We start from the raw sequence: 23,411 nt of genomic DNA on the forward strand, positions 1-23,411 counted from the left end.
CATACTGGATTTGCCCATTTCTAAATAAACGAGAAAACAGGCACAAAGGCAGGATTGGGGGTTCTGTAAGCATCTCACCTGTCCTTATTGCTACAATATAAGGTCAGTGGCGTTAGGACAGCATGTCAGAGAAGATCCCCAGCAGCCGCCCACCCGTAACAGCACCTCCTTCTCTTCTGGAACTTCTCTTCCAGAACTTCCCCAGCTCCTATATGCACCACAGTGCTGAGTAGGCAATAGATCTTCATCCTATGCAGTGTACTTACTGTTGTGTTGTAAAAGGGTTTGGAAAACGTTGTTGTCTGAAGAGAAATAACAAATAAGAATAAAAAATAAAGAACAGAATTGAGTATCAGGTGCCCTGACCATCTGTGGGAGTGGGCAGGGATATTTCCGAAGTGACTGCAGGTGACGGCATGAGAATATACCGATGTGATCTGAATATTAAGTTGTGATAGTTATTCCAGAGAAAACAAAGAGCATGTCGTACTATTTAAGAAAGCAATACAAATAAACAAACTTGAACCGGTTTACTGGAATTGCTTACGCCATGCAGAGCCTCCTCTGAGTAGTCGGGGATTATCGTGCAAGGAGCTCACCCCGGCAGCTAGCTCCCAGCGAGGGAGGACAAGGCTGTTTGTCCCCACAGTGGCTGGGGAGCTACAGGAAAGTGGCAGCTTGTAAGACAGCACGCACCTCCACCTGCAGCCTCTGAGCCCCAGACCAGCTGCAGTTCCTGCTCTTTTTGATTCAGACAGATGAAAAAAAGACACTAACTCCTTCCTGACTAAATTGTTTCCCCAGGCAGAACAAGAGCTGTTTGGTGATGTTTTGCTGCCTGGGGCAGCTGGGATACAGACACTACCATTCTAGGAGGAATGCAGAAAGAGGCTTGGAGAAAGCTAAAAGCTGCTCTCAGTCTCTCTTGCTGGTGTAGCTGTACTGTTGGAAGCAGCACTGAGTCCATTATATGGTGAGCTCTGTGGGCAGCTGAGGCCGCCTGTAGGGACCCGTGCTACTGACAGTGCTGGGAAGGGAAGCTTAGCTTTGGGGCTGGCAATGAGGGCAAGCAGTGCAGAAGCTTTTCCCTCCTCTTCTTTAATCCACAGGAAGCAACTCTGTTAAGACATGTAGGTTCAATGTTATTACCGAACCCTGGTCAGCACCAGAAACACATTGGAGTTAAATAAAATGGAGCGAAAGAGCAAATCTGCTGAGATTTCCCCTGGAACTGATGTGGAAGGGGACAGGAGAAGACTGAAAGGGAGCTTCTCTTTGCATCCACCAAAAGCCAGTAGGGAGGGAGCTGGCAGAAAGCTGCCCTTTTTCTGCCTGCAGGAAGTTCTGCTGCCATGCCCTGAGTTGGGCATGGTTATTTCAGATCAGGGAGGTCAAAGCATGCCAATAAAAGTCTGGGCATTGCAGTTTATGGAGAAGGAAGACTCGGAACGCAAGCAAGCTGAGAGAGATTTGGCTCTTCAGTCTCAGCCCAGTCTGAGTCCTGTGGTCTAGGAGCAGGACACATCACTGGGCATGACGGATCATAATGCTCATTGAGAGGTCCAGAACTGATCCTCCCACTACAGACTGCAGCTGGAGGCATGTTCAGAACTATGGCCTTTACAGGCAGGCCGTGGACATTGAACTGGAAGTATAACCTTTCAACAGCTTGTCGTAGGGACTGCAGATGCTGGGAAATGCCTCTGAGCAGACCCAGTTAACAACTGGTCACCAAGTGAGAAGGATTGATTTCTTCCTAACTCCCCAGAGGCCCAGGTACCGCTGCAGCCAGGCTGCCAGCTGGGAATGAAACACAACAGAGATGTTCTCACACGAACTTTCTATTGTGCATTCTTTGAGCTTCCTCACTGACACATACCTTTCTGAACAGCTGACCTGTTAATGTTTGAGCTTGGATATTTATCTCTTGGGTATTTATCTTCTCTGAAGCTGTACATTTATTTTATTTCCTTCTTCTCGGTGAAAGACCGTACACTTAATGGACTTCGTGATTATTTCCAGGACCGTGCATATGCAGGTTAAATCAAAGTCTGAAGAGAAGGAGCCACACAGAATGTGTTGTTTACCTCTGTTCACCTCTCTGTGCTCAAGGTATTTGTGAAACGAGATCTGTGTGTGCAGTTGACTGTTGACAAAATTAAGTTGCCAGCTAGCAACAGGTCTATTTGTTCCTTGCAATAACCTGACTGGTAGCCCTTGATTTGAGTAGAAATGCTTTTCCTAGCTTATTTAATCCTAGTTTCAGACCGGGGGTAAAGACTTAATCCCTTAACACTTGAGGACAGAAAGTATAAAGTAAGCCCTTATTTAAAGGAAAAGCCTGGTTCTGCACTGGAGCAAGACACAGAACTAGCCCGTTTCTCTCAAGTGTACAAGAGCTTAAAGCAATTGTCTCCAGTCAGTCCCCAAAAAAATATAAGTATGGAAATTTGTACACTAACCATTGTGAAAGGATCTTTACAAGTAAATTACTGTTGACTTCCAATGTATAAATACTTCTAGTTGTCTCAGCTGAAAATCCTGATCTGCCTGCTCTGAAATTTCAAAACTTAAAGTGAACATAATTCAACATAGTGGTTGCAGACAAATGCCTGCAGTGCCCCTGCTTTTGTTTGCCGATTGCCCAGATTACTCGAGCATGATGTTTACAGGGCTCTGAGTGTCAGTGACCTGACGTGAGTTGGGTAGATTTCCCTGCAGCATTAACTACAGGAGCTACTGCCTGCCGAGGGCACATCCTGGGCAAGAGAAAGCTTTATACTGCAGTTTAGCTTAAAACAGAAAACAACACAACCATGCTTCCGCTTTGCCCCAACTGCCCAACACCAGGTGACACCTCCAGGACAGAAAAGCTGGGATAGACACTAAAACCCAGTCAGGCGTCAGAAAGCATTGGTTGCACAACAGGGAAATGCAGAGATAGCAGAAGGGCCAGCTTGACTGACTCGGTTGGGGCAGAGAACAGGAGGGCTGAATGCTCCCAGGGAGCGTTCCACCAAACACCTGAGCGTTCCCATGGCCTCACCTCTCTTGCCCGGACCGCTCACCCGAGTTCATCCATCAACCGAGAGAGACAGCACGGCTCCCACTCACCATTTCGCTCTCCGCCCCGAGAAATCCCTGCACGCGCTAACAGCTGACCGTCCGGCTCCAGGTTAGCACTCCTTTTAAGACACGCTTCTCTTCCTGCTAAAAAACAAACTGCAGACCTGTAAAGAGGAAGAGACGATGGCGTTTCTGTCAGGGTGAGTCAAGTAACCTGGCTGGGTCCCAGCACACCTGGTAAAGCAGCTCCTCTGCCGGGGGCAGAGTCTGGCCAGCACACGGAAAGCTGAGCTTCAGGGCACTGAGGACTCCACCTCTTCTTTTATCTGCCTTATGGCAAGCAAAAGTGCTCCTGGCTCAGATGATGTGTTTAATACGTACCAGAGCCCAGCCTGAGGGGAATCCTACTTTTATTCTCTAAGGCTAACACCTTGTCTGACAGAGCACGCTTACTGGGAATGCCAGGACAAAGTGGAGGATTTCTGCCAGCTTCTTTCATGCCTGATGCTGAGACCAAGGGCTCTCTGCTGTGGACAACCTTCTCTGTCTCAACTGTGGTGTACCACTGAATTCATGCTTTTAGAGGATGAAGCATCTCCTGGCAGACAACAGATATTCACTTCAGCATCTCACACACGGTGACTGGACGGTTCTTGGGCACTTTCTGGAACATTAAGTGCTGTCTCTTAAAATGAGGCTTGGCCATTTCCCACAGCACTGGTAGCTGGCAATCAGAGCGGAAAGAGAAATTAAAGGACAATGCTATTTGAACCACAGGGAATATATATATAAGCCTGTGAAAGGTCCCCACATGTACAACAGACAGATCATGTACACAGTGAGAACATACCTTGCTGCAACTGCAGATGTCAGTGTTTCTCCATGAGCTGCTGCATTGGTTCATATTCCATCTTCTATTTTACCTCCCATTCCCCACCGGCTTCCCTTGGTCTGCATCGTTTCCAATGCTTCAACATTGCTTCAGCCCATAACCGTCTATGTGACTGAAGGCTTCCTGGCCCTCATTTTGGAAATCATGTCTACCAAGTGACTTGACTGTCAGCATCCAGGCTCATTCCAGAGTCATGCAGTGCAACACCACTCTGGTGCAAGAGGCTGCACGGGGATGCTCATTCCTTACTGTGTTTCTGTTGCTGCTCTGCCTTTGGAAGCAGCTGGGAGGAAATTCAGTCACTATGAAGTTCTGAGTGGCCCTGACACACACCACAGGAAGCATACGGGGTGGTGGGACATGCATGAACTGGGTATGTGTTGGGGGAATAACACAGATACGATCCTTAAGGAAGCACGACAGGCATCAAGCAGAGGGCAAAAAGAGGAAGAAAAGCATCTTACGTGCTGCTTGGCTACCGGACATTTTGCTGCTACAGTGGGAGTGTAGACCACAAGGCTGCAGTAAGGAACACCTGCCTTATGCTCATCCTGCTGTCCTTTACACATGAGTTTCACGTCCCAGACCTGCTGCTGAAGGCTCAATGATGTAGCCTTTGGCTGACCAAGTGTCACTGCCTAAGTGTCCTTCTGATTCCCAAAACCAAGATCAAGTGAAGGCTACTTTCTGCAGACAGGAAATCCCACCCACTATTAGCAGCGGACACATCAGAAACAAGAAATGTATTGAGAAATTCTCTCCCCTCGACAACGTGGTAAACGCATGCATACAACAGAACATGCAACTGAATCCAGTCTTTAATGAATGCAGAGATTCATTCTGCACATGTACATTTTGATTGCCCCCACACCCTCCCTCTCCCTCTAAAAAAAATTATTTTAGTTAGTCAAAGGTAAAACCACACGAAGACCAGAATGTGTATATACACCTTAGAGGGTCTCACTTTTTTTTTCCTTAAGAAACTTTCACACATTTAGAATTATTGACTGTCAAGCCCAGTCAGTACAGCAGAAATATTCCACACAGATCATTGGTTGAAACATACAGTACAACAGTTGTGAGTACACTGTCACAAGAGACACCTGCTTGAATGGTAACAAGTGCAGTAGATCCATCAAACCCTATTGCAACAAACCAGAGCACTGAATACAGTCTGAGAAAGATGAGAAAATATCGGAACAGAGAGCACAGATGTTAAAGTACACAGGAAGCTTCTACAGTAACTTCTCTCCAGAGTCATTACTCCCATTAGACAGCTAGGAAATCTGAACTGCTGCTCGCCACCTGGAACTTCTGCTTCACAGGGACTGGCGTCTGGCTTTTATTTCCAGACCTGAGTCACTGCACTTTTGCTTGAATGGGGGCAAGGAAGACACCCCGGCTAGCAGACCTCACTTTCCCAGACCTGTATGGACAAACAGCTTGAGACAAAAGGCCTTGCCTGTAAAAAGCCCACACAAAATGAAAACAGAAACAAAACAGAGCTAGAAAAACAAACAGAAATAACATGGTTTTATGCAGTCTGCAGGAAAGCTATAGTCAATGGATCGGTATTGGTCACATGACAATTAATTAAGGCTTTGACTACCGGTCTTCTACATGCACATTTTATATACATACAACTGTGTGTGTGTGTATAAATTATTTTATTTTTCTTGTTCTAAGCAAGAAAATATTTTCATGCATTTGCTTCCCATAGTATTCACAATACTTGGATCATATTCTGTTCAAGGACTTCTGGAGAGGGATGGGTCAATTTGCTATCCATCTGGAAAAGGCCTCACCTCCAGAAAGGTCATTGGTGCCTGACAGTGGCGCTGGCCCCCCACTTCACAGTCATACACCCAAGCAGAAGGTGTCACCCCAGAGCCTGACAGTACATTGGTTCTGTAAACATAGTAATCCTTGGATTATAAATACTTTATTAAAGCTAATACCTCAGCTTTTAGCTCATAATTGCCCATGAGTGCCTTAATGAAATATTCAGAATACAATCTTTTTTTTTCCTCCCATAACAGTTCAATTCCAGTGCTTCCCCACAAAGCACATTTTTCCCTACTTTTTCCCAAAGAAGTGCCAAGCTATCTGTTAATTATGCAAGTCCATGGTGCAGTAGCTTCCACATATATAATTAACTGCAACATAGAGCACATCTCAGACTTATAGCTCAAAGTGCTTAATTCATCATCTCGCACGCATGCCCGGGCTGTAGGACTGCTATGAAGCTAATAGACCGGGTCATGGGCTAGCAAAGAACGGAGAAGCAGCAGAAATCAGCAGAGCTCTTCCATTCCTCACCCTGTGCCTGCAGCATGCACATATTTGACAGGTTCCCAGAGTTCACCAGAACTGACCTGCAGCATGGCCTGTGTTCCTCTGCCTCAGGAACAACCAGTGACACTATGCTAAGATACTCTGTCCAATTCTGACTCAGTGTGTCCTTCTGTGCGATGCTCTGGCTAGCCGATGTCGCAGAGCACCCCCAGGTAGCTGTGGGGAGCTCTGGGGAGAGCAACTCAGACAGCTGTGAAAAAGAAGGGCTCACAAAAAAGTGGTACTAAGGAACAACAGGAGTGTGGAATGGAAGCAGCATAAAGAAGACGGGGAAAGCAAACACGGGTGGAGTGAGGAGAGACTTCTTATTTAAGAGAAGGCCTGGACTGCTGCCACAGCCCTCTGAGCTGCCTTGCCTGGTAGTGTAATGGGAGCAGGCTGCCAGCATTCCAGTTCCTAAGCTTTGCCACCATCACACATTCATGCCCTGCCTCCTACCGAAGCACTGCCCTGCCAGCCACAGCCTTTCATTTGGCCACTGCCTGGAAGTACGTCCATTCAACACATACTGTGACAATTACTGCAGATCAGGCACTGGGCACTTCTTGTTCATTGTGGTCCAAGCAGCTAGCAGCCCTAAACAGACCGTCCTCGTACCATTTCCTACCTCTCAAGCCACGATAACCAAGACAATAAATAGAAGGGATAGAAGGAGCCATGGAATTTGGAGTCCTGGCCATCTGGTTGTTCACTTATTGCACAGAGTATTTTGTAGGGGAGAGTGGGTAGTCCCCAAGGTCCTTTGAGAAAATCCTACCGGGTGGCTGTCCTCATCATCTGCTCCAGAAAATGCATTCACACAGCTCATGTACAGGATGCTTAGGAAATGTCACCTAGACACAGGATATTCAAGAGACCGAGACTTCTCTCAGCTCAAGCTAAGTCTTCACTCAACCCCACGGGAAGCTGTGCAAAATACAATGATTATGCCCTGACAGATATGATTAGAAGACAATTTTTGGTCCTGGGTATGTTAACAAGAGAGGGTCAAGCTAATGAGTTCAGAGGCAAACTTTTGTGACTGGATTTAGTTTTAGTTACAGAAAATGCTGTACACTGCTTTAGGCCAGGTGCACAGAAGCTTAAAAAAAGACAAAGATCACAGTTAAATGTCTCAGTCTTCAGATGGGGAATGTCTGAAAGGAGCAGTCACATTACTTTCTCATATGCAGTGCATCCTGAAATTTGGTACTTATGTATCGGGCGTGAAAGCCTTTCTTGTTAATGGTGTCATCTGTGTGAAACCGAATCATGATGGAATCCCCTGCAGAGTAGATTTCTTCCAGAGGCTGCAGAAAAGGAAGACCAAAAAAAATGAGAGAGAGAGAACATAGATCGGTCAAGTTTGCATGCTAAATAACTGCATTGCAATACCAGAGTTCAAGATCACAGTGAAGACAGACTGGCCAGAAAACAAAAATACTGAGAACTCAGTACCTCCTGCCCTGCCTGCTTTCCTGAGCATATACCCTTGCTCTTTGCATGCATGCCTTTTAACATGTGACGACTGATGCCAGTCCATTCTACAATCCCAGTTCTTCCGGTTGGTTTTGGTAGGTCACATTCACAGGACTCCCTCGACATTCTTGTTCCAGTCTTCTGAGTATGCTCTAATTTGTCCTAATCTTTTCAGGAAATGACACAATGCCAAGTGGACCCTGTAGGCAGCTGAGGCCCTTCCAGGGTCGATTAGCAGCAAAATAACTTAGCCATATATCTTACAAGCAAACTGGTGATTTCCCTCGCTGTTGTGTCCTGCTATAACCTCCCTGTGCTTCTCTGCAGGACTGATGCTTCCCCACCACTCTGTTTGACAGCATGCAGGTAGGTGATTACTGCCCCCCTGTCCTGAACTTCTCCGCACCAATCTGCTATGCCTTTGTTTTCCAGACCATTTCCCCAGTTTGCACAGGCTGGTGTGACACACGGGCTGCCTGATTGTTTCTCTTTAAATTCAATAAGCACATTCTCAATTCCGGAGTCACTTCTGTTAAAGGGGGACACAGATAACAATTTAGGGGACAGGACACCATCCCGGAGTCGACAAACGGCTCCACCCTTCACTCTCTCCAGAGCATGACTGCGATGTACCTTGGCTGCAGGCAGGAAGTAACTGAGGATTAAACCAGTCTCTGGAAGTAGTTTCTTACTTTCACACAATGCTTTTGGGGCCAGGCTAGGGCACAGCAATGCAGCAGTCCCATGCTGATTGCACACAGCCCTAGCTTAGCAAGGGAAAGCCAGCTGGAAAGGTTCTCAGACCAACTCTGTATAGCAGATAAAATGACCGTAATCTTTACCAAGAGGGGAAGAAGCAAAACACAGACACACAAGGCATTCTCATCACCAATTTGTGACTGCTGACCCTCTCCCAAAAAGGACACGAGTTCCCTTCTTTCCCACCTCCAGCCAGCACTGTGAATTCCCCATCACTATGGCTTACCCCTGAACCACAGAAGCGTCCGAGGCGGGGTGCAGTGCTGTCGTAACCATCGTAGATCTCCATGTAGTCGTACCCACAGTCAGCTTCTTCCTCGACCTCAAATGTCTGGAATATCAGCTCCACCCCATAACCATCTTCAGCTACAATCACCCAGTCACAGTTGGCTTGACCTGGATAGTTGTTGTCCCCAAACTGAGCATGGGAATACAGCTCCTTAGTTTGTACTTCAGCCTTTAAGAGCCCGCCACACACTGAAGGAAGAAAGGGCACAAAACAGTCTCCTCAAAGGCCCTACCTCATGACAAAGACTTGCCATCCCGCTTTTGGGCCATCTGTGGGAAAAGAAAACCTCCAGCACACGTACAACAGGGAAGGTAACTAACCACTGCACCCGATTAAGACAAAACAGTGAAGTCTTCAGTCATCCACGAAGCCAATGACCCACATAATATAGAGGAGCCTGATCCTTTTGGTTTCCCTGTTGCCAGTGAGGAAGATGCCTCTCACATGCACTGCTGCTCAGTCTGCTTCCTTCATTTATTGGCAAAGGTTTCAGAAAAGTGAACCTTGACACAACACACCCACCTCTGGGCTGCCACAAATAGAAGACCAAGTTTGCTGTGTCCATTCACAGCACATCTCTACTTCCACCATAACCAATCTGGTATACGCTCATTCCGTGTGTGGGCCAATATACCTGAGCAGCATCCCTTGCTAAGCTAAGCTGTATCACCTCATTTTCTGAGGATGGATGAGGAACAGATGCGGCTGCTGCTCAACCAACCATCTTCAATTTAAACAAGGGAAGATGAGTAGGAACACCTGATGTCAGTAGACCTCTCAGCTAGCATCTATGGTATGGTGCCAGCAATGGTCTGAGAGCTGGTTAGCACAATTTACAACCAAATAAAACCCACGCTAAGCTCCTTTTGCAAAAAAGTGGGTCTGATCTTCACTGGTAAACAACACAGTGAGATCTGATGACATCTCATCACACTGGGATATTGGCAGGGAATCAGCTTACCTGTGCTGTGTTTTGCCTGGAAACCTTTTCTTTGCACAGAAGCATCAGAGTAAAACCTAAGGAACATCTTGTTGGTAGAAGCTACCACAGGGTCTGGTTTCTTGCTGCCACAGAAGCGACCGAGGATAGGTGACTTGCTGTTGGGCCCATCATACATTTCCAAGTGGTCATAGGCACATTCTTGGTGCTGTTCAATCTCAAACTCATTGAAGATCTACAGCAAGAATAAGGAAAATGACAGAGACACTTACAATTCTGAGCATGTTTCTCCCCTGGCACTCCCATTCTCTGGTCACTCACTACTTTCACTCGGTGGCCAGATGTCGCAGAGATATTCCAGGTGCACTCTTTCCGGCTTGGGTACTTGTCAGGCCAGTTTGGACTGCTCATCATTCCCTCTGCACTGCTCAGCTTATGCTCACAACCAGCTTGAGAAAAACAGAGGGAGATCATGAGACAGAGGCATCAAGGTAGGTCTCATACAGGAACTGCATCACTGAAATGGCCTACATGCTTCTTCCCGCCCACTGAGACCCTAAGCATGGCAGAACTAGGGGAGGCTTTGGTCACTGGAGAAAGTCTTTCAGGATTACTGCCCAATTCTGCTGGGTTTGTCCCCAGGAAGGCCTATATGTTTGGCATCCCCTGGTGCAGCCGCACTAGCTGGCTGAGTTAACTGGTCAGCTGGTGAAAGAAACCAGTTTATTCCCCTGGGCCCCATTAACCTCACCTGCACCCTCACTCCCAAATGTGTTCTCCTGCTCCTCTGTCTCCTCTGCCCTGCTCCCGGTCACACGGTCTCCAACCCTGCCACCGTGTTGACTGGGAAAAGGATGGAGCTGAAAACAAGCCCTGTTTTTCCTTCCCCAAAGTAGTTTTGCAGCTAGCAGGGGCTTTTTCAGGGCCCCAGACTGGTACGGCACTTGGCAGCACAAACTAGCTTCCAACATAGGCCTGAAGCACTCTTTGTGTTTGTGGTAGCTCATCTTTCCTGACTGCAGAGAGCAGGGACCTACCTTCTTTACAATCGTGGCCATTTTCATGCAGCATAAAGCCATTTCTGCACTGGCATACGTAGCTTCCAAAAGTGTTGATACATTCATGCTGGCAACCACCATTGTCTTTGGAGCATTCGTCCTTGTCTGGGCAAGATCAAACCAATAAATACTGAGTTGCCAGTGAGAAGCAGACTACCGCCGTCACCAGCCTTGAACCCCACATCCAGACTGGGGAATACAAACACAAGCCTCCAACCCCTATTGCTGGATTAGTCCAGTCACCACCTTATTAGCCCATACAGAGTTTTCTTCAACCGGTTTTCATTCCATAAGATGTATCACAAAAGTGCATTACATAACGCAGGTTTTGAATTATTAAAGACTCCTTATCTAAAAGAAACCTAGAGCAACACCTCTTTCTTTTCAAATAGGGACCAGGATAGGAATCACATAGACACATACCAGAGAAGAAGTGGACTTTGAATCCTTTCTTGGATACCGTGTTGTCTGATTTGAATTCCAGTCTCATGTTGTTGCCGTATGATGTGATTACTTCGGGCTTCTCTGAGCCACAGAATTTGCCATGCAGCTTGGAGTCAGAAGCCAACCCACTACGAACCTCAACATAGTCGTATTTACACACCTGCCAAGAAGAGGCATTGGACTCAGAATAGAGCATTTCAGAGAGAGGGGACAGGGGCTTGACTGACAGGGAAAGAAAATATCCATATACGCATACACACTCCTCATTTCCCTTAATTCTCTTTTGTCAGTGTTCTTAGCCCATTCCCTTGTTGCCCTAGTCTTCCAGCAGGACTGTGTTTATTGGAATAGTAGGGTTTCCATTTAATTTAGGTAAAATAATGAATCCTACCTTATTCAAGAGCCTAGTGGTATTGAATGAACTTCAGCAGCTTCCCAAATTAAGGAAGAGCGATTTCCAGAGGAGGAAGTGAAACCTGAATGCTTTGTTCAGAACCCATCCTGTCCTTGGCAGGGCAGAGAACGGGCTCTTTTCATGGTTATTTGCTTTACCCTTGAAGAACGACCTCTCTACTCATTTCTATTTTCTCACAAAGGCAGCCCTAGGGAAGGGAGGAATGGGACACCTATTAAGGATGGAGAACACCTACTATTTTGCAAAACTGGCTGAGGAAAGAAGTCCATTTATAACAGAACAACGTTAATTCTCCACTCCCTGGAGAAAGAAGATTCAGACTTCAAGGAGAACAATCAGCATTACTGGCCTATTATACCAAGGGTCGGGAAACAACCAGAAGCTCCACCAGCAAGTCAGGCTCCTCTGGCTTGTACCCGAAGGATTTACCCAGTCCCAAGTTAGCCAATAGTCACACTTCTGAGATGCAGGGGTTGTTACGTACATCATTGCCTTCCAGATCAAACACTTCAAACTGCAGAGAGATCCGGTATTGAGCTGGAGCTACCACCTGCCAGATGCAGTTTTTGTTAGTAGGATATTCCTTGGGCCATCCAGGGCTAGTAATGGTCCCGTTGAGCTTGGTGATGAAGCCCCCACAGGCAGCTGGAGAGGCAATAAATGAACACAAGGTTTGCTTAGTTTTATTCAGACACAGAGCTGACATAATTTTGCATTAAGAGAATTAACACAAGGGAGCAGCTTCAATGCAAAGAAGTGCAGCAAGTGTTTTATGGACTTGATAGAGCAAAGAGTAATATGAATTCAAGAGTGTCATAGAACCTAACAAAACAAAAATTGCACAAAGCATTTGGAGTTTCACCCAAACTTTCCAACTCCTTTGCTTATTACTCTTAGCACCTCACAAGTTTTAGCAGAGGTAGAACAACCACTTCATCTGGGGGACAATGTGGTCGCATTTACATTTCCCTCCATCAGAGTGGGCAACGCTGTCTAGGCTATCTACCCACACAAACCACCCGTGTTCTGCATGAGCGCAGGTAGCAGTGACAGAAAGGGGAGCCCCACTGTCCTTTCCACAGATCTGCACCTGCTGCTGTCTGCTCCGTAACAAAGACATGCTCTGCGCTGAGAAGGCAGGATAGCATTAGGCATCCAGCCTAAGGAAGCCAGACCAGGAGCTTTAGCTGTCAGCTTCCAATGTTCCCCCTACCCCACGTGGTGTATCATGGGAGATCTGCTCTGACCAAGGACAACAGTTTTTAGAGGGATTTATCAGTAAACAATCACTCTATTTTCAGTTTTTCTCACTAAACTTAATGTTAACAAAAATAACTTTGGAGGGAGTTGATGGGGAGGTGGGATAAACAGAACCAGAGATGTTGGAGGGAAAAGGAGAATCATCTCCAAGCTTGTTCAATTCCTTTGTTATCTGTAGTACCCACCCTACGGAGAGATGCCTCAATCTCTACATCACCCACCTTCACAGCTCCTTTTATCAGCTGTCAACTCATAGCCAGGCTCGCAGGTGCACTTGTAGCTGCCCAGTGTGTTCTCACAGTGCTGCTCACACCCACCATTATCCGGCAGAGAACATTCATCCATCTCTGTCAGGAGAAAACCAGAACAAGTCACACTTCCCTCACATTCCTCAGGCAACACTTTTGGACAGAAGGATAGTACATAGAGGTTTCGTTTTCTGGTTTCTGTTTGTGGATTCACTATGAACAAAGTAGAGCATTCCTTTGTTGCTCCACACTTGGACACAGTATAATAGCTTCTAATCTGGCTGTTAAATTATGTGCTTGAGAGGAAAGAGAGGTGTTCTCTCCTACAATCATAAAACAAACAAACAAACAAACAAACAAAAAACTGTAAATAGTCTTCACAATGGGAGGGACATGAATTCTCACGTCCTGGCCACGGGCAGCTATATTTCACTAAGTATTGTCTTTCCACTAATATTTGCCATCAGGTAGAAAGGCACAACATGAGCATAAGTCAAACACATCGCAACTAATACTTTAACCATGTACAGAATATGTATATGTATGCTTCAGTGATATAAACAACCTGTTACCAAAACGAAGATAAGTAACGAAGCACAACCTTAGAGCTTTCCCTTGAGATATACACGAAAGGTTGGACAAGAAGTAATTGCTCTTCATATCTTCTTGACATTCTCTCTCGGACATGATCAATGACTTACCCTCTCTGAGCTGCTTGCAGGTTTATTTTCTCTGAGAAGTTAGAAGTTACCACTGCAACTTGTCACAAGGCATAAATTTAAAATCAATTTTTGTTTTGTTTTAAGCTGAGTTATTTTCTTTCAGTGTTGTAAGACATGTGATTTATGCTCTATTTCTTTCATAGTATATTTGGGCAAAGCTGACCCATTGGCTCAATCAGGTATGGATGGTAGTCTGAGTGCCTGCAGAGACATCCAATTTGTTCATTTATTTTGTTCAGGGAGTGGCTGGTACTCGCACAACATCCCTCTGGATATGGAGGTAGCCTGCAGACTTCAGATCCCAGCTTGGGATTCCACACAGACTATGGGTATGTCTACCCAGCTTTCGCAAACTATCATCAGCTCTGCCCAAAGTGCAAGCTGGCTAGAAAATGTGTAACTGCAGCTACTGTGGTGCTTAGCCCAAGCAAAGACACTTATGCTCCTCAGCTGGACTGACTAGCAGGGACTCAGCAACACCCTTAACATCCACAAACTGCATTGTTCTTGTTCACACATGCAAGTTTGAGCAGACTTTGCAAATTCTAGTCTGCCAGCAAAAATTGCACAGACAATACCCATGTCTGCACCTGTACTAACAATTCACTCTAAGCAGTTTTATACTCCTGCCAAAATCACCCTGCACTACCAGCTCCTGAAAGAACCCAACATGTCTTGAGGAAGAAATACTATCTGTATCTCTATGGAACCTGAGAAATTTAACCCAGGCACTCTGAGAATTGTCCAGGGACTGGAATGAAACATCACAGTATTTGTCAGTGATCTTGTAAACACCCTTAATACAAAGCCACAAGTCGAATTAGAAATAAATAAAGGACTTATGCAATCCAAATATTGGCATTGCAGCTATTAGGTACTACCTCACAGCAACTGCATCAGTTTATTTTCATCAAGGTATATTGCATCAGGGTATTTTCCCAAATAGTTATATATTTGGTTTCTGCCTCTATCAAGCCACCAGGGTGCTGGTAAAGAACCATGGCTTGGATTCAGCTCTTAAGAAAAATCTTTGTCTTCATTCGCATCTTCCTGAAAAGGATCTCAGATTAGGAACATGTTTGTTTCTAAAAGCATTCTAAAATTTTCATTGGGATTCTACTTATATTTCAATTTACCTTCTTTCCAACAGATACTTTTGGAATAGAACTAAAGCAGAGGGTTATTTTTAACACTCTTTATACAGTACTAATGCCTTCTTTGAAAATATCAGGATCCCCTGCCACAAATAAATGGGGGTCACATTCAATCTAGTGGAGTAGTGTGTGATAATTTTCTGAAAGACTACGTAACAAGTGAAAATAAGATCACAGGCTAATACCTGTGTTACTCCACACAAGGTGCTAGTGTCTGTGTTCGTGATGACCCATCAAAGAAAGGCTGCCCTTTTTTGAGGGTGATCATGAGTAAGGTGATGTTCATGCCTCATCATCAAACCTTTCTATACACTCAAAGCAACTTGTGTATAGACTTGATTTTGGCAGTTGTACAGATAAGTCGAAAAGCTTTTAACTGAAAGCAGATAAAATGCTAACTTCAGTTTGGCAGTAGGTTAGGGGATGAGTGGTCCCCAAGTTCAACCTTGAGAGGTACCAGAGATCACATACCTTTAAAGAAATTTGCTGCAAAGCCTGCTTTATTGATGGTTGCATCAGATGTAAACTTCATCCATACTTTATTTGAGCTGGACTTGATATCTGCTGGCTTCTCATAGCCACAGAATTGACCGATCAATGGGCTGTATTCAGTGAGGCCATCTCGGATCTCCAGGTAGTCATAGGAACATGTGTCATGCCATTCAATCTGCAAATAGAAAAGGGTGGGCCTGTAGCTCATTAGCATGACAGCTGAGTCAGGATCGCTACCCAGTTAGACACTGGCCAGAGATCAGCTTTGAAAGCAGCATTCCAAACTGGTCACAACGAGCTGCATATCTCATGGCTGCTGTCACTCCTGTAGCTGAAATCACATTCAAACACGGATACATCTCAGGTTTACAACTATTTCATGGCTACCCTCCAGTGAAACTCAGTCCTTGACTTTTTCCATGACAAGCTATTTTTTCATGAGAAGCTCTAAGTAATAGAGAAGAGCAACTACAAACAAATGTGCTCAAGGAATAGCCTTGGGGTTACAGTCAGGGAGTAGTGGTGTCAGCTCTTTCTTGGACAATCACAGTAAGGGTGCACAAGCCACAGCAACCACTCCTGACTGTGACTAACACATTAGTAGCGAGAAATAGATCATCAATCACTTATGAGCGTAAGAAATCCTATAATAGTAGAAAATCTTTTTGAGCTTTTCAAGGACTCTGCCATTTGGAAGTGTGATGTTTCTTTGGATAGTCACAAACACCCTGGAATCTGCCAAGTCCCAGTAACACCAATGGGAGGTTTTTGCTTGGATTGTGAACATTCAGTTTCATTTGACCAGAGTGAAGTATTAAGCACTCGTGAATCCCCTACTTAACATAATCAGCAATTTTGTGCCCCTTCTTATTCTTCCTATCTGGACTAACAGTTTTTGAAAACTCATCATATTTTAAACTTGGCTTCAAAATTTCTGAGCAAACTTCTGGTGAGGATAAATAATGGTCTGAACTTTTTTTAAAAAAATCTTTAAGTTAGTATTATTATTTATATTACTTCCCTTTTAATTTTAAAGGACCTAAAGAGCTGAAACAATATCTATTCAAGAGCTTACAATGCCATTTCTCACCTCAAAGGCTTGGAACGTGATTCCTATGTGAAAGCCCTCAGAAACTGTGATCTTCCATATGCACTCTTTGGAAGGTCTGTAGTCATCTGGGTAATTAGGAGATTGGATCTGGCCAGCATCTTTGTGAATTTCTCCACCACAAATAGCTTCATAAAAAACAAGCATCAAAAACATGACATTGCAGGGGTAAAGCCTGCTCCATAGTTAGCATTCTTCCTCATTCAAATCTGAATCAGTAACACTTCTTGCACAAAGGCAACACAAATGTCATGGCAGGTTTTAAAAATCTAACATTATGTCTTTAATAGCATCTCCGGTTGTGCTGTACCAACCTCTTTAGAAGCCGAACTCACTGAGACAAAGAATTTTATGGATTTGTGTGTTTCACACTCTAGGTCACCTCCATAACTGCTTAACACCTACAATCAGTAATAAGGACCACGAAAAGATGGAAGGAAAAAAACAAAAACAAACAAACAAACAAAAACAACAACAACAACAAAAAACGAACAGCTGCAAATCTAATCCAACCACAAGATGGCAGTATTAACAAGCGTGAGTTGAGCTGTTCACCAAAAAACTATCATGCTGACTCCGTGCATGAAAAATTAAGTTTGTGCTAGATGAAAAAATGAATAAAGATCAAGACCAAGAACAGATAACTTAATACAAAATCTGTTTTCATACAAAAATAGAAGAGACCTCAAAGACAATAGCAATTCAGCATAGTGGCAAGCAGGAGAGATGCCTGAAAACCGAAAGAAAGCATCACCCCAGTCTTCAAAAAGGGCAAGAAAGAGAACCCAGAGAACTTCAGGCCAGTCAGCCTCTCCTCAGTCCCTGGAAAGGTGATGGAAAAACTTATCCTGGAGGAATCTTTAAGCATGTGGAAGACAAGAAGGTGATCAGGACTAGTCAGCATAATAGATTCACCAGAGGGAAATCACGCTTAACCAACCTAATTGCCTTCTGTGATGGGACAACTGGCTGGACAGATGACAGAACAGTGGATGTTGTCTGCCTGGACTTCAGCAAGACTTTTGACACCATCTCCCATGACATCCTCATAGGCAAGCTCAGTCAGTGCAGGCTGGATGAGTGGATGGTGAGTTGGACTGAGAACTGGCTGGATGGCAGGTCTCAGTAGGATGTCATGAGCGGCAGTCTAGTTAGAGACCTATAGCTAGTGGTGTCCACCAGGGGTCAATACTGGGTCTGGTATTGTTTAACTGAGTGATAAATTAAACCAGTGACTTGGATGAATGAATAGAGTGCCTCCTCAGCAGGTTTGCTGAATATACAAAACAGGAAGAAGTAGCTGATACTGCAGAGTGCTGTGCTGCTATTCGGAAGGATCTCAACAGGCTGGAGAGATGGGCAGACAGGAACCTCTTGGAATTTAACAAAGGCAAGTGCAAGGTCCTGCATCTGGAGGGAGTTAGCTGTGCGGATATGAGCCTTCTTACGTCCTAAAAATTGCTTACAGCGGGTAACATTGTCTTGGTTTTGTTTTGTGAGTTGCTGATATTTAACTGCAACCTATTTAAAAGAAGCACTTCACTAGTGCAGTGCTACCTTCTTTCTTAGAGAATCAGAGCTAAGGCACAACCAAGTAGCTGCACCTGAAATTCAGCTGCAGAACACAATTCAGATTGTAGTTCAAGGTCACATATTCAGAGCTACAAGTGGTGCTAGAACCTCCGAGGCACCCTTTAGTGAACTGTATTCCCACCTAACAGAAAGAGGACTACAAGAGCCAAAAAAAGTGACAGTCTTTTTTCTTTTTTTAATGGCTATAAAACTGTCAGCCTGCAAACAGTTTTTTCTCTACCCATGGCAGTAGTTCACACTAATATTCAGTTAAGTGGTTAACTGTACTGGAAGAGTTTAACTGCTAAATTAAAAGAACATCTGTTGACAGAGCCTGAGAAGGCAATAACAATGATAAATTTGAGGCTGCCAGCAGTCCTATAGGACAAAACCACCAGCATCTTCTCCATTTTGAATATAACAAAAGAAAAGGAACAATATGACTGAAAAAATGAGGACATTTTCACTAAACTGACTTCCTGTCTTTTACTGTACAATAATTCTACCATTACCTGGCTATGTGCTTCTACCTCTTTTCTCCCATCTATTTAAAACCTTAGAGACAAGAACTGGAGGAATCTAATCCAAAAATCAGTCCTCACCCACAGAACTCCCAGCAAAGTTTGAATGCATGGAAGTTTAGATGCACTCCCAGAAAAGAAGAGGACAGAGAAGCAGTGGTAAGACCCACCTTTACTTTTCAATATGTGACGGAGAAGAGTTCAAAAGAAAAAGAGTAACTAACAACAATGCAGAAAACTTTACAACAAAAATTAACAGAAAATTAAAGACTTCAGAGCAGTCTCTCTTGGAAATCAAAATTACCCTTATTGCCTAGACACAGAAGTCATAAAGCATCCAAACTACTTGACAATGAAGGCAAGAAACAAGCTATTATCTATCTGCAGTTGAATCAGAGGGAAATTGAGATTGTGGAGGATTTTTGGAAACTCTCCCACTTCAGCAAATAAAATATCCAGAGAGATGCAGACAATCTCATTACCTGCTCCTCTAACAAGATGAGGCTGAGTTAAGAAAAGAAAAGTGGGCCATCACTGCTACAAACTGGCTTCCACAAGTCATAATCTGTACTTGCTCTCAGAATTGGCAATAGATTTCCCACCTTTCCAAAGGGAAGTTGCCTACAGGAAAGGATTACACAGAAAGCTGAAACCCTGAAGAAGCAGGAAAATATGAACAGTCAGAGGGACGCAAAGTCTGACCCACTAGATACACATACCATTTCCATTTGCTCTCCTCAGAAATTAAGTGAAACAATTATTGCTCATCTTTAATGAACCTATAGGGGTCACTTATTCATTAATAGGATATACGGACAGTTATCCAAAGAAAATGAAGTTTTGCAAACTGACTTTTGGTTGTAGCAAATACATACATACATATATACATATGTATATATATAAAAGAACACTTCAATATCATGTATCAATATAAACCATGATGCCATATGAACACACATCATGAAGAACAGAGAAGTTGCTTCCCAAGAACATTCCTTGTGTTTCTTTTTTCTTTCAAAGTTAGAGCAGACACAGTGGGTTATCCTCCAGTGCAAAGAACTAAGCTGACTGGCCCACAAAAGCAATAAACCTAAACAAAACAGTCTATTAGAGACCCACTAATATGATCACTTCTCATTCATGTGAACTACCATAAAAGGGGTGTTACAAACTGCATGGTCCAGGCAATAGCTGCTTCTCAGGAGAAACATAAAAATCAAGCAAGCTACCTCTGCCTCTGGCCAACAATTCCTGCAGAAAACAGACACTTCTTCCGTGTAAAGTATGTGCCAACCCCACTCTGTTGTGAAGTCCTGATATGCTTTATTTGCACCTCTCCAACAGTCCTGCATTTTCTTTCCTTTCCTCTGTTAATATCATTATTCATGAGTATATTGGAAGCCCAGTGCTGAGTGTCCAATGTCATGCTTGTTCCTGCAGCTGCAGAAAGATGATGTATCATTGGTACCATTCCACTCAAACTCACTACTGCTGAGGACACTGGTACTTCTAAGCAAATGCCTGTTGCTCAGAGAACAATGAAAGCTTTTAATATATCTTAGAACTGTTATTGTCAAAAATAAGCATATATGGAAAGAGGATGTTACTAGTGACTTTGCTCCTCCTTTGAAGCAGTCTCAGCATTCCAGCGTCATGCAAACTTTGAAAGTACCTGATCTGCAGAAAATGTGTCATGCTAATTTCTAATCTTCTGTAAGTAAAACACAAGGGAGAAACCAAAGCACAGGCTTTGCATTTGAGTTAAGCAAAAAAACACCAACAAAATAAGCTGCATTAAGTGATGTAAAGCATATGGCCTAAAACAGAACTTTGTTAAATTACTAGAAGCAACCCTTGCTACATATAACAAGGCTGCTTGCAGAGGCTGCTTAGGGCAAACAGCACCCTGGCTTATGAGCAGAAGCCATCACCCTGTGTTGCTATCCTATTCTCCAGAAAAAATGTGACGATCTAGTTGGAAGATCCATATCTTGGTCTGCTGAAACAATCCACAAATTCTGACAATTCCCATAAAAGCAAGAGTGGGTTCTGTGTCTAACTACACGGTGAAGCTGAACTCCTAGTGACTCCATAAATCCCTGCATCCTGTTCTGACTGCTCCATGCAATGCAACATACTTCTAGCTAGAGGCTGTACCTTCATAGACCACAAAGAAGCCTTTGCCCAGGATGTTACTGCTGCTCCGGAACTCAATCCACAGCCTGCTGTCCGTGGAGATTACTGGATCAGGGATCTTGTCACCACAAAATCTACCTAGAAGGCAGGAAAGAGACGATCAAGATCTCCTGGCTGACTGGCAGCACACCTACTGGTAGCAGGCACCGGTGGTTCTAGGAAGCAAAGAGAATCTGTGGTTAAAGGAGCAGTGCTTGTGTAAAACACCCTTTCACTCCCACCACGTATACTTTTGAATGAGTTTCTCTTTTTTCCCCATTAATTTTAATTCTCTTCAATTATTAAATAGAGATTTCCTTCAGCTGGGAGGAGAATCCAGTAGTCATAGATTCAGCTTTTGTTGCCCTGTTAAGTTCAAAGGGGTCCTTGTTGTAATTACATGATTGGACAAATGAGCTGACAAAGGTGGAGAACCATTCCCTGTCGTTCTGGAGAGGACATTAGGGAATACCCTTTCCACCTGTTAAACCTTGGACACTCCTTCAGCTATTTGCACCCAAGACCAAATTGTCCAAGTCAAACCAAGGGTGGGATGTGGCTAAGAGGATTATGTGGAATCCCTAAAGAACCATCTAACACAGCTCATCCTGTTACTGGTGCTAAAAATCCCTTATCTCATCCTCTGGTCTTACTCCTCCAGTAAACCTACTTCTTTCAGGTTAAACCTTCATAGCCGTTCAATCTCTTTCCCATTCAGTATCTTTGTGACCAAGAGCCTTTTTGGTCCATCACGCACTCTGCCATGAGCTCTCTAGTATGCATCAGCACTGGTATATATCTGAAACCCTCAGCAATGGACAATCCTAAAACAGAACAGCTGCAAAAGGCCTCTGCCAAAACAGCCCAAAACACCTCAACAACCCTCAGTTCTAGTGTTCCTCTGCCTGTCTCACCCAGAAGCTCCCCAGGGAAACAGAGCAAACACTAAGTATGCACAAAGAGCACATACTGCAAACACAGTTCTTCACTTCAGCTGACACCAGCAGGTCTATGTGCTGAAGGCCTTGGCACCTTGTCCGACTGAATTCCCAGTAGGAGTTTGACAGGGGCAGAGAGCAGTTACTTAGGTTAAAATTCAGTCGGAACAGTAGTGATAAGGATCCTTAAAATTCAGTCAGGACAGTAGTGATAAGGATCCTGATCCTGGCCTTGTGAAACCAGACAATTTTTCTTTCCTTTGAAAACCCTCAATTGGGTGAAAACCTGGTTAATGCCTTACTGGCAAGACAACACCTTAGTTTCCACTAGCAGACTGTATTAGTGGTTCCCTACAGTGGATAAAGAGATGGATTTTTTGAGTTCTACTGACCGACTGGCAGAGAAGATTGTGACTTTCCTGTGTATGCAGGGAGGAACGGTTGGCATGAATCTTGTGCACTAGAAGCCAAGAGGCCCCCTGTGTAGTTGTCTGCCCTTAATCAGCTGTTGCCACTTTTGTCTCTGCCTGCCTCATCTTCACCATTTGGCAGCCTCAGGAAGCTGATGACCTTCAGGGATGCAAGAGTTCTGCCCCCGTGACAGGCCGGTCAGGGCAAATGAGAATGCACAGAAAGAGAGTTGCGAACTTCGCTTCTCTCCAATAGCAGTTTCAACTTTTTCCCCTTGTGGAGTCCCTCACTCAAATATTAGTCTACACCTGAGCTATACTCAGCTGTTCTATTCTGAGCCTCTGTGCCCCACAGCTGCCCAGCACTGCTGGGGAAGCATGCCACAGGCCTGCAGCATAACAATAGCATCTCCCATCTCCACTCCCAGATACTAACAAAGAGCATCAGTGCTGCAAAGCTCCTTCCTCTAGGGTCACTGAGCAACTGCCTCCTGGATTTATACGTTCAGTTTAACACGGGTGTCAAGGAGAGGAAACGCAGATGAGGAACTAGAATGATCAAGCTCCTCAGAGCATGATAAAGGGCCCATTCATAAAAAGTTATATACTATTTAAAGGTTGGGTTTTCACACACTTCCCTGGGAAAATATGCAGCGCACATGTACTTTTTTTTTTTTCTTTGCAAGAAGTCCATGCTTTCACAATTCACACTAATCCCCCTCCCCGCCCCCTGCTGAATTGCCGTCTGTCTGCCTCTTCCGAGCTAATTTCATGGGCTCAGCCCCTTGCGGGAGCTGTGGCCACTCAAGCAGTGTCTCATTCCAGATGGAAACACTCACAAGTACACCTGCATGAAGGTGACAGGGAGGTGGCTTGGCTTCTGAAATACCTTCAAATTACTCCACAGAAAAAAATAAATAACGGGGACCTAAGTTAAAGCCACTGGAGCAATGTTACCTGATACATGTGCAGCAGAAAACAATAGCTGCTACCAACCCCAAAACAAACAGGAAGCAATAAAAACAGCAGCCAACTCCGTGCTGAAACACAGGCCCATAGAAACCTCTAGAGAGCAGTACAGCTCCAGCCTAAGAACTTCATTCTGTATTACAGCTGGAATTTCCCATGGGGCTAA

At 44.5% G+C, this 23,411-nt stretch overlaps 1 protein-coding gene across 6 annotated transcripts in view; it reads right to left on the reverse strand.

Moving 5' to 3' along the window:
- Window positions 1-4,582: 4,582 nt before the first annotated feature.
- Window positions 4,583-23,411, reverse strand: part of TLL2 (tolloid like 2) — an 82,990-nt gene continuing 64,161 nt past the window's right edge. For 4 of the 6 annotated variants that reach the window (XM_068687997.1, XM_068687995.1, XM_068687994.1 and 1 more), the window contains 11 exons: window positions 20,911-21,027; window positions 16,643-16,788; window positions 15,532-15,727; window positions 13,158-13,283; window positions 12,161-12,321; window positions 11,241-11,421; window positions 10,797-10,922; window positions 10,081-10,208; window positions 9,781-9,994; window positions 8,757-9,007; window positions 4,583-7,602 (listed from right to left, as the gene is read on the reverse strand). In XM_068687997.1, the coding sequence (XP_068544098.1) occupies window positions 7,468-7,602; window positions 8,757-9,007; window positions 9,781-9,994; window positions 10,081-10,208; window positions 10,797-10,922; window positions 11,241-11,421; window positions 12,161-12,321; window positions 13,158-13,283; window positions 15,532-15,727; window positions 16,643-16,788; window positions 20,911-21,027 (1,781 nt within the window). In that variant the 3' untranslated portion in view covers window positions 4,583-7,467. Of the gene's footprint in view, window positions 7,603-8,756; window positions 9,008-9,780; window positions 9,995-10,031; window positions 10,209-10,796; window positions 10,923-11,240; window positions 11,422-12,160; window positions 12,322-13,157; window positions 13,284-15,531; window positions 15,728-16,642; window positions 16,789-20,910; window positions 21,028-23,411 lie in introns of all 6 variants that reach the window. The other 2 variants (XM_068687996.1, XM_068687999.1) reach the window with 2 other exon arrangements.

This window comes from Anas acuta, chromosome 7 (assembly GCF_963932015.1).
Source record: "Anas acuta chromosome 7, bAnaAcu1.1, whole genome shotgun sequence".
Classification (NCBI taxonomy): Eukaryota; Metazoa; Chordata; class Aves; order Anseriformes; family Anatidae; genus Anas; species Anas acuta.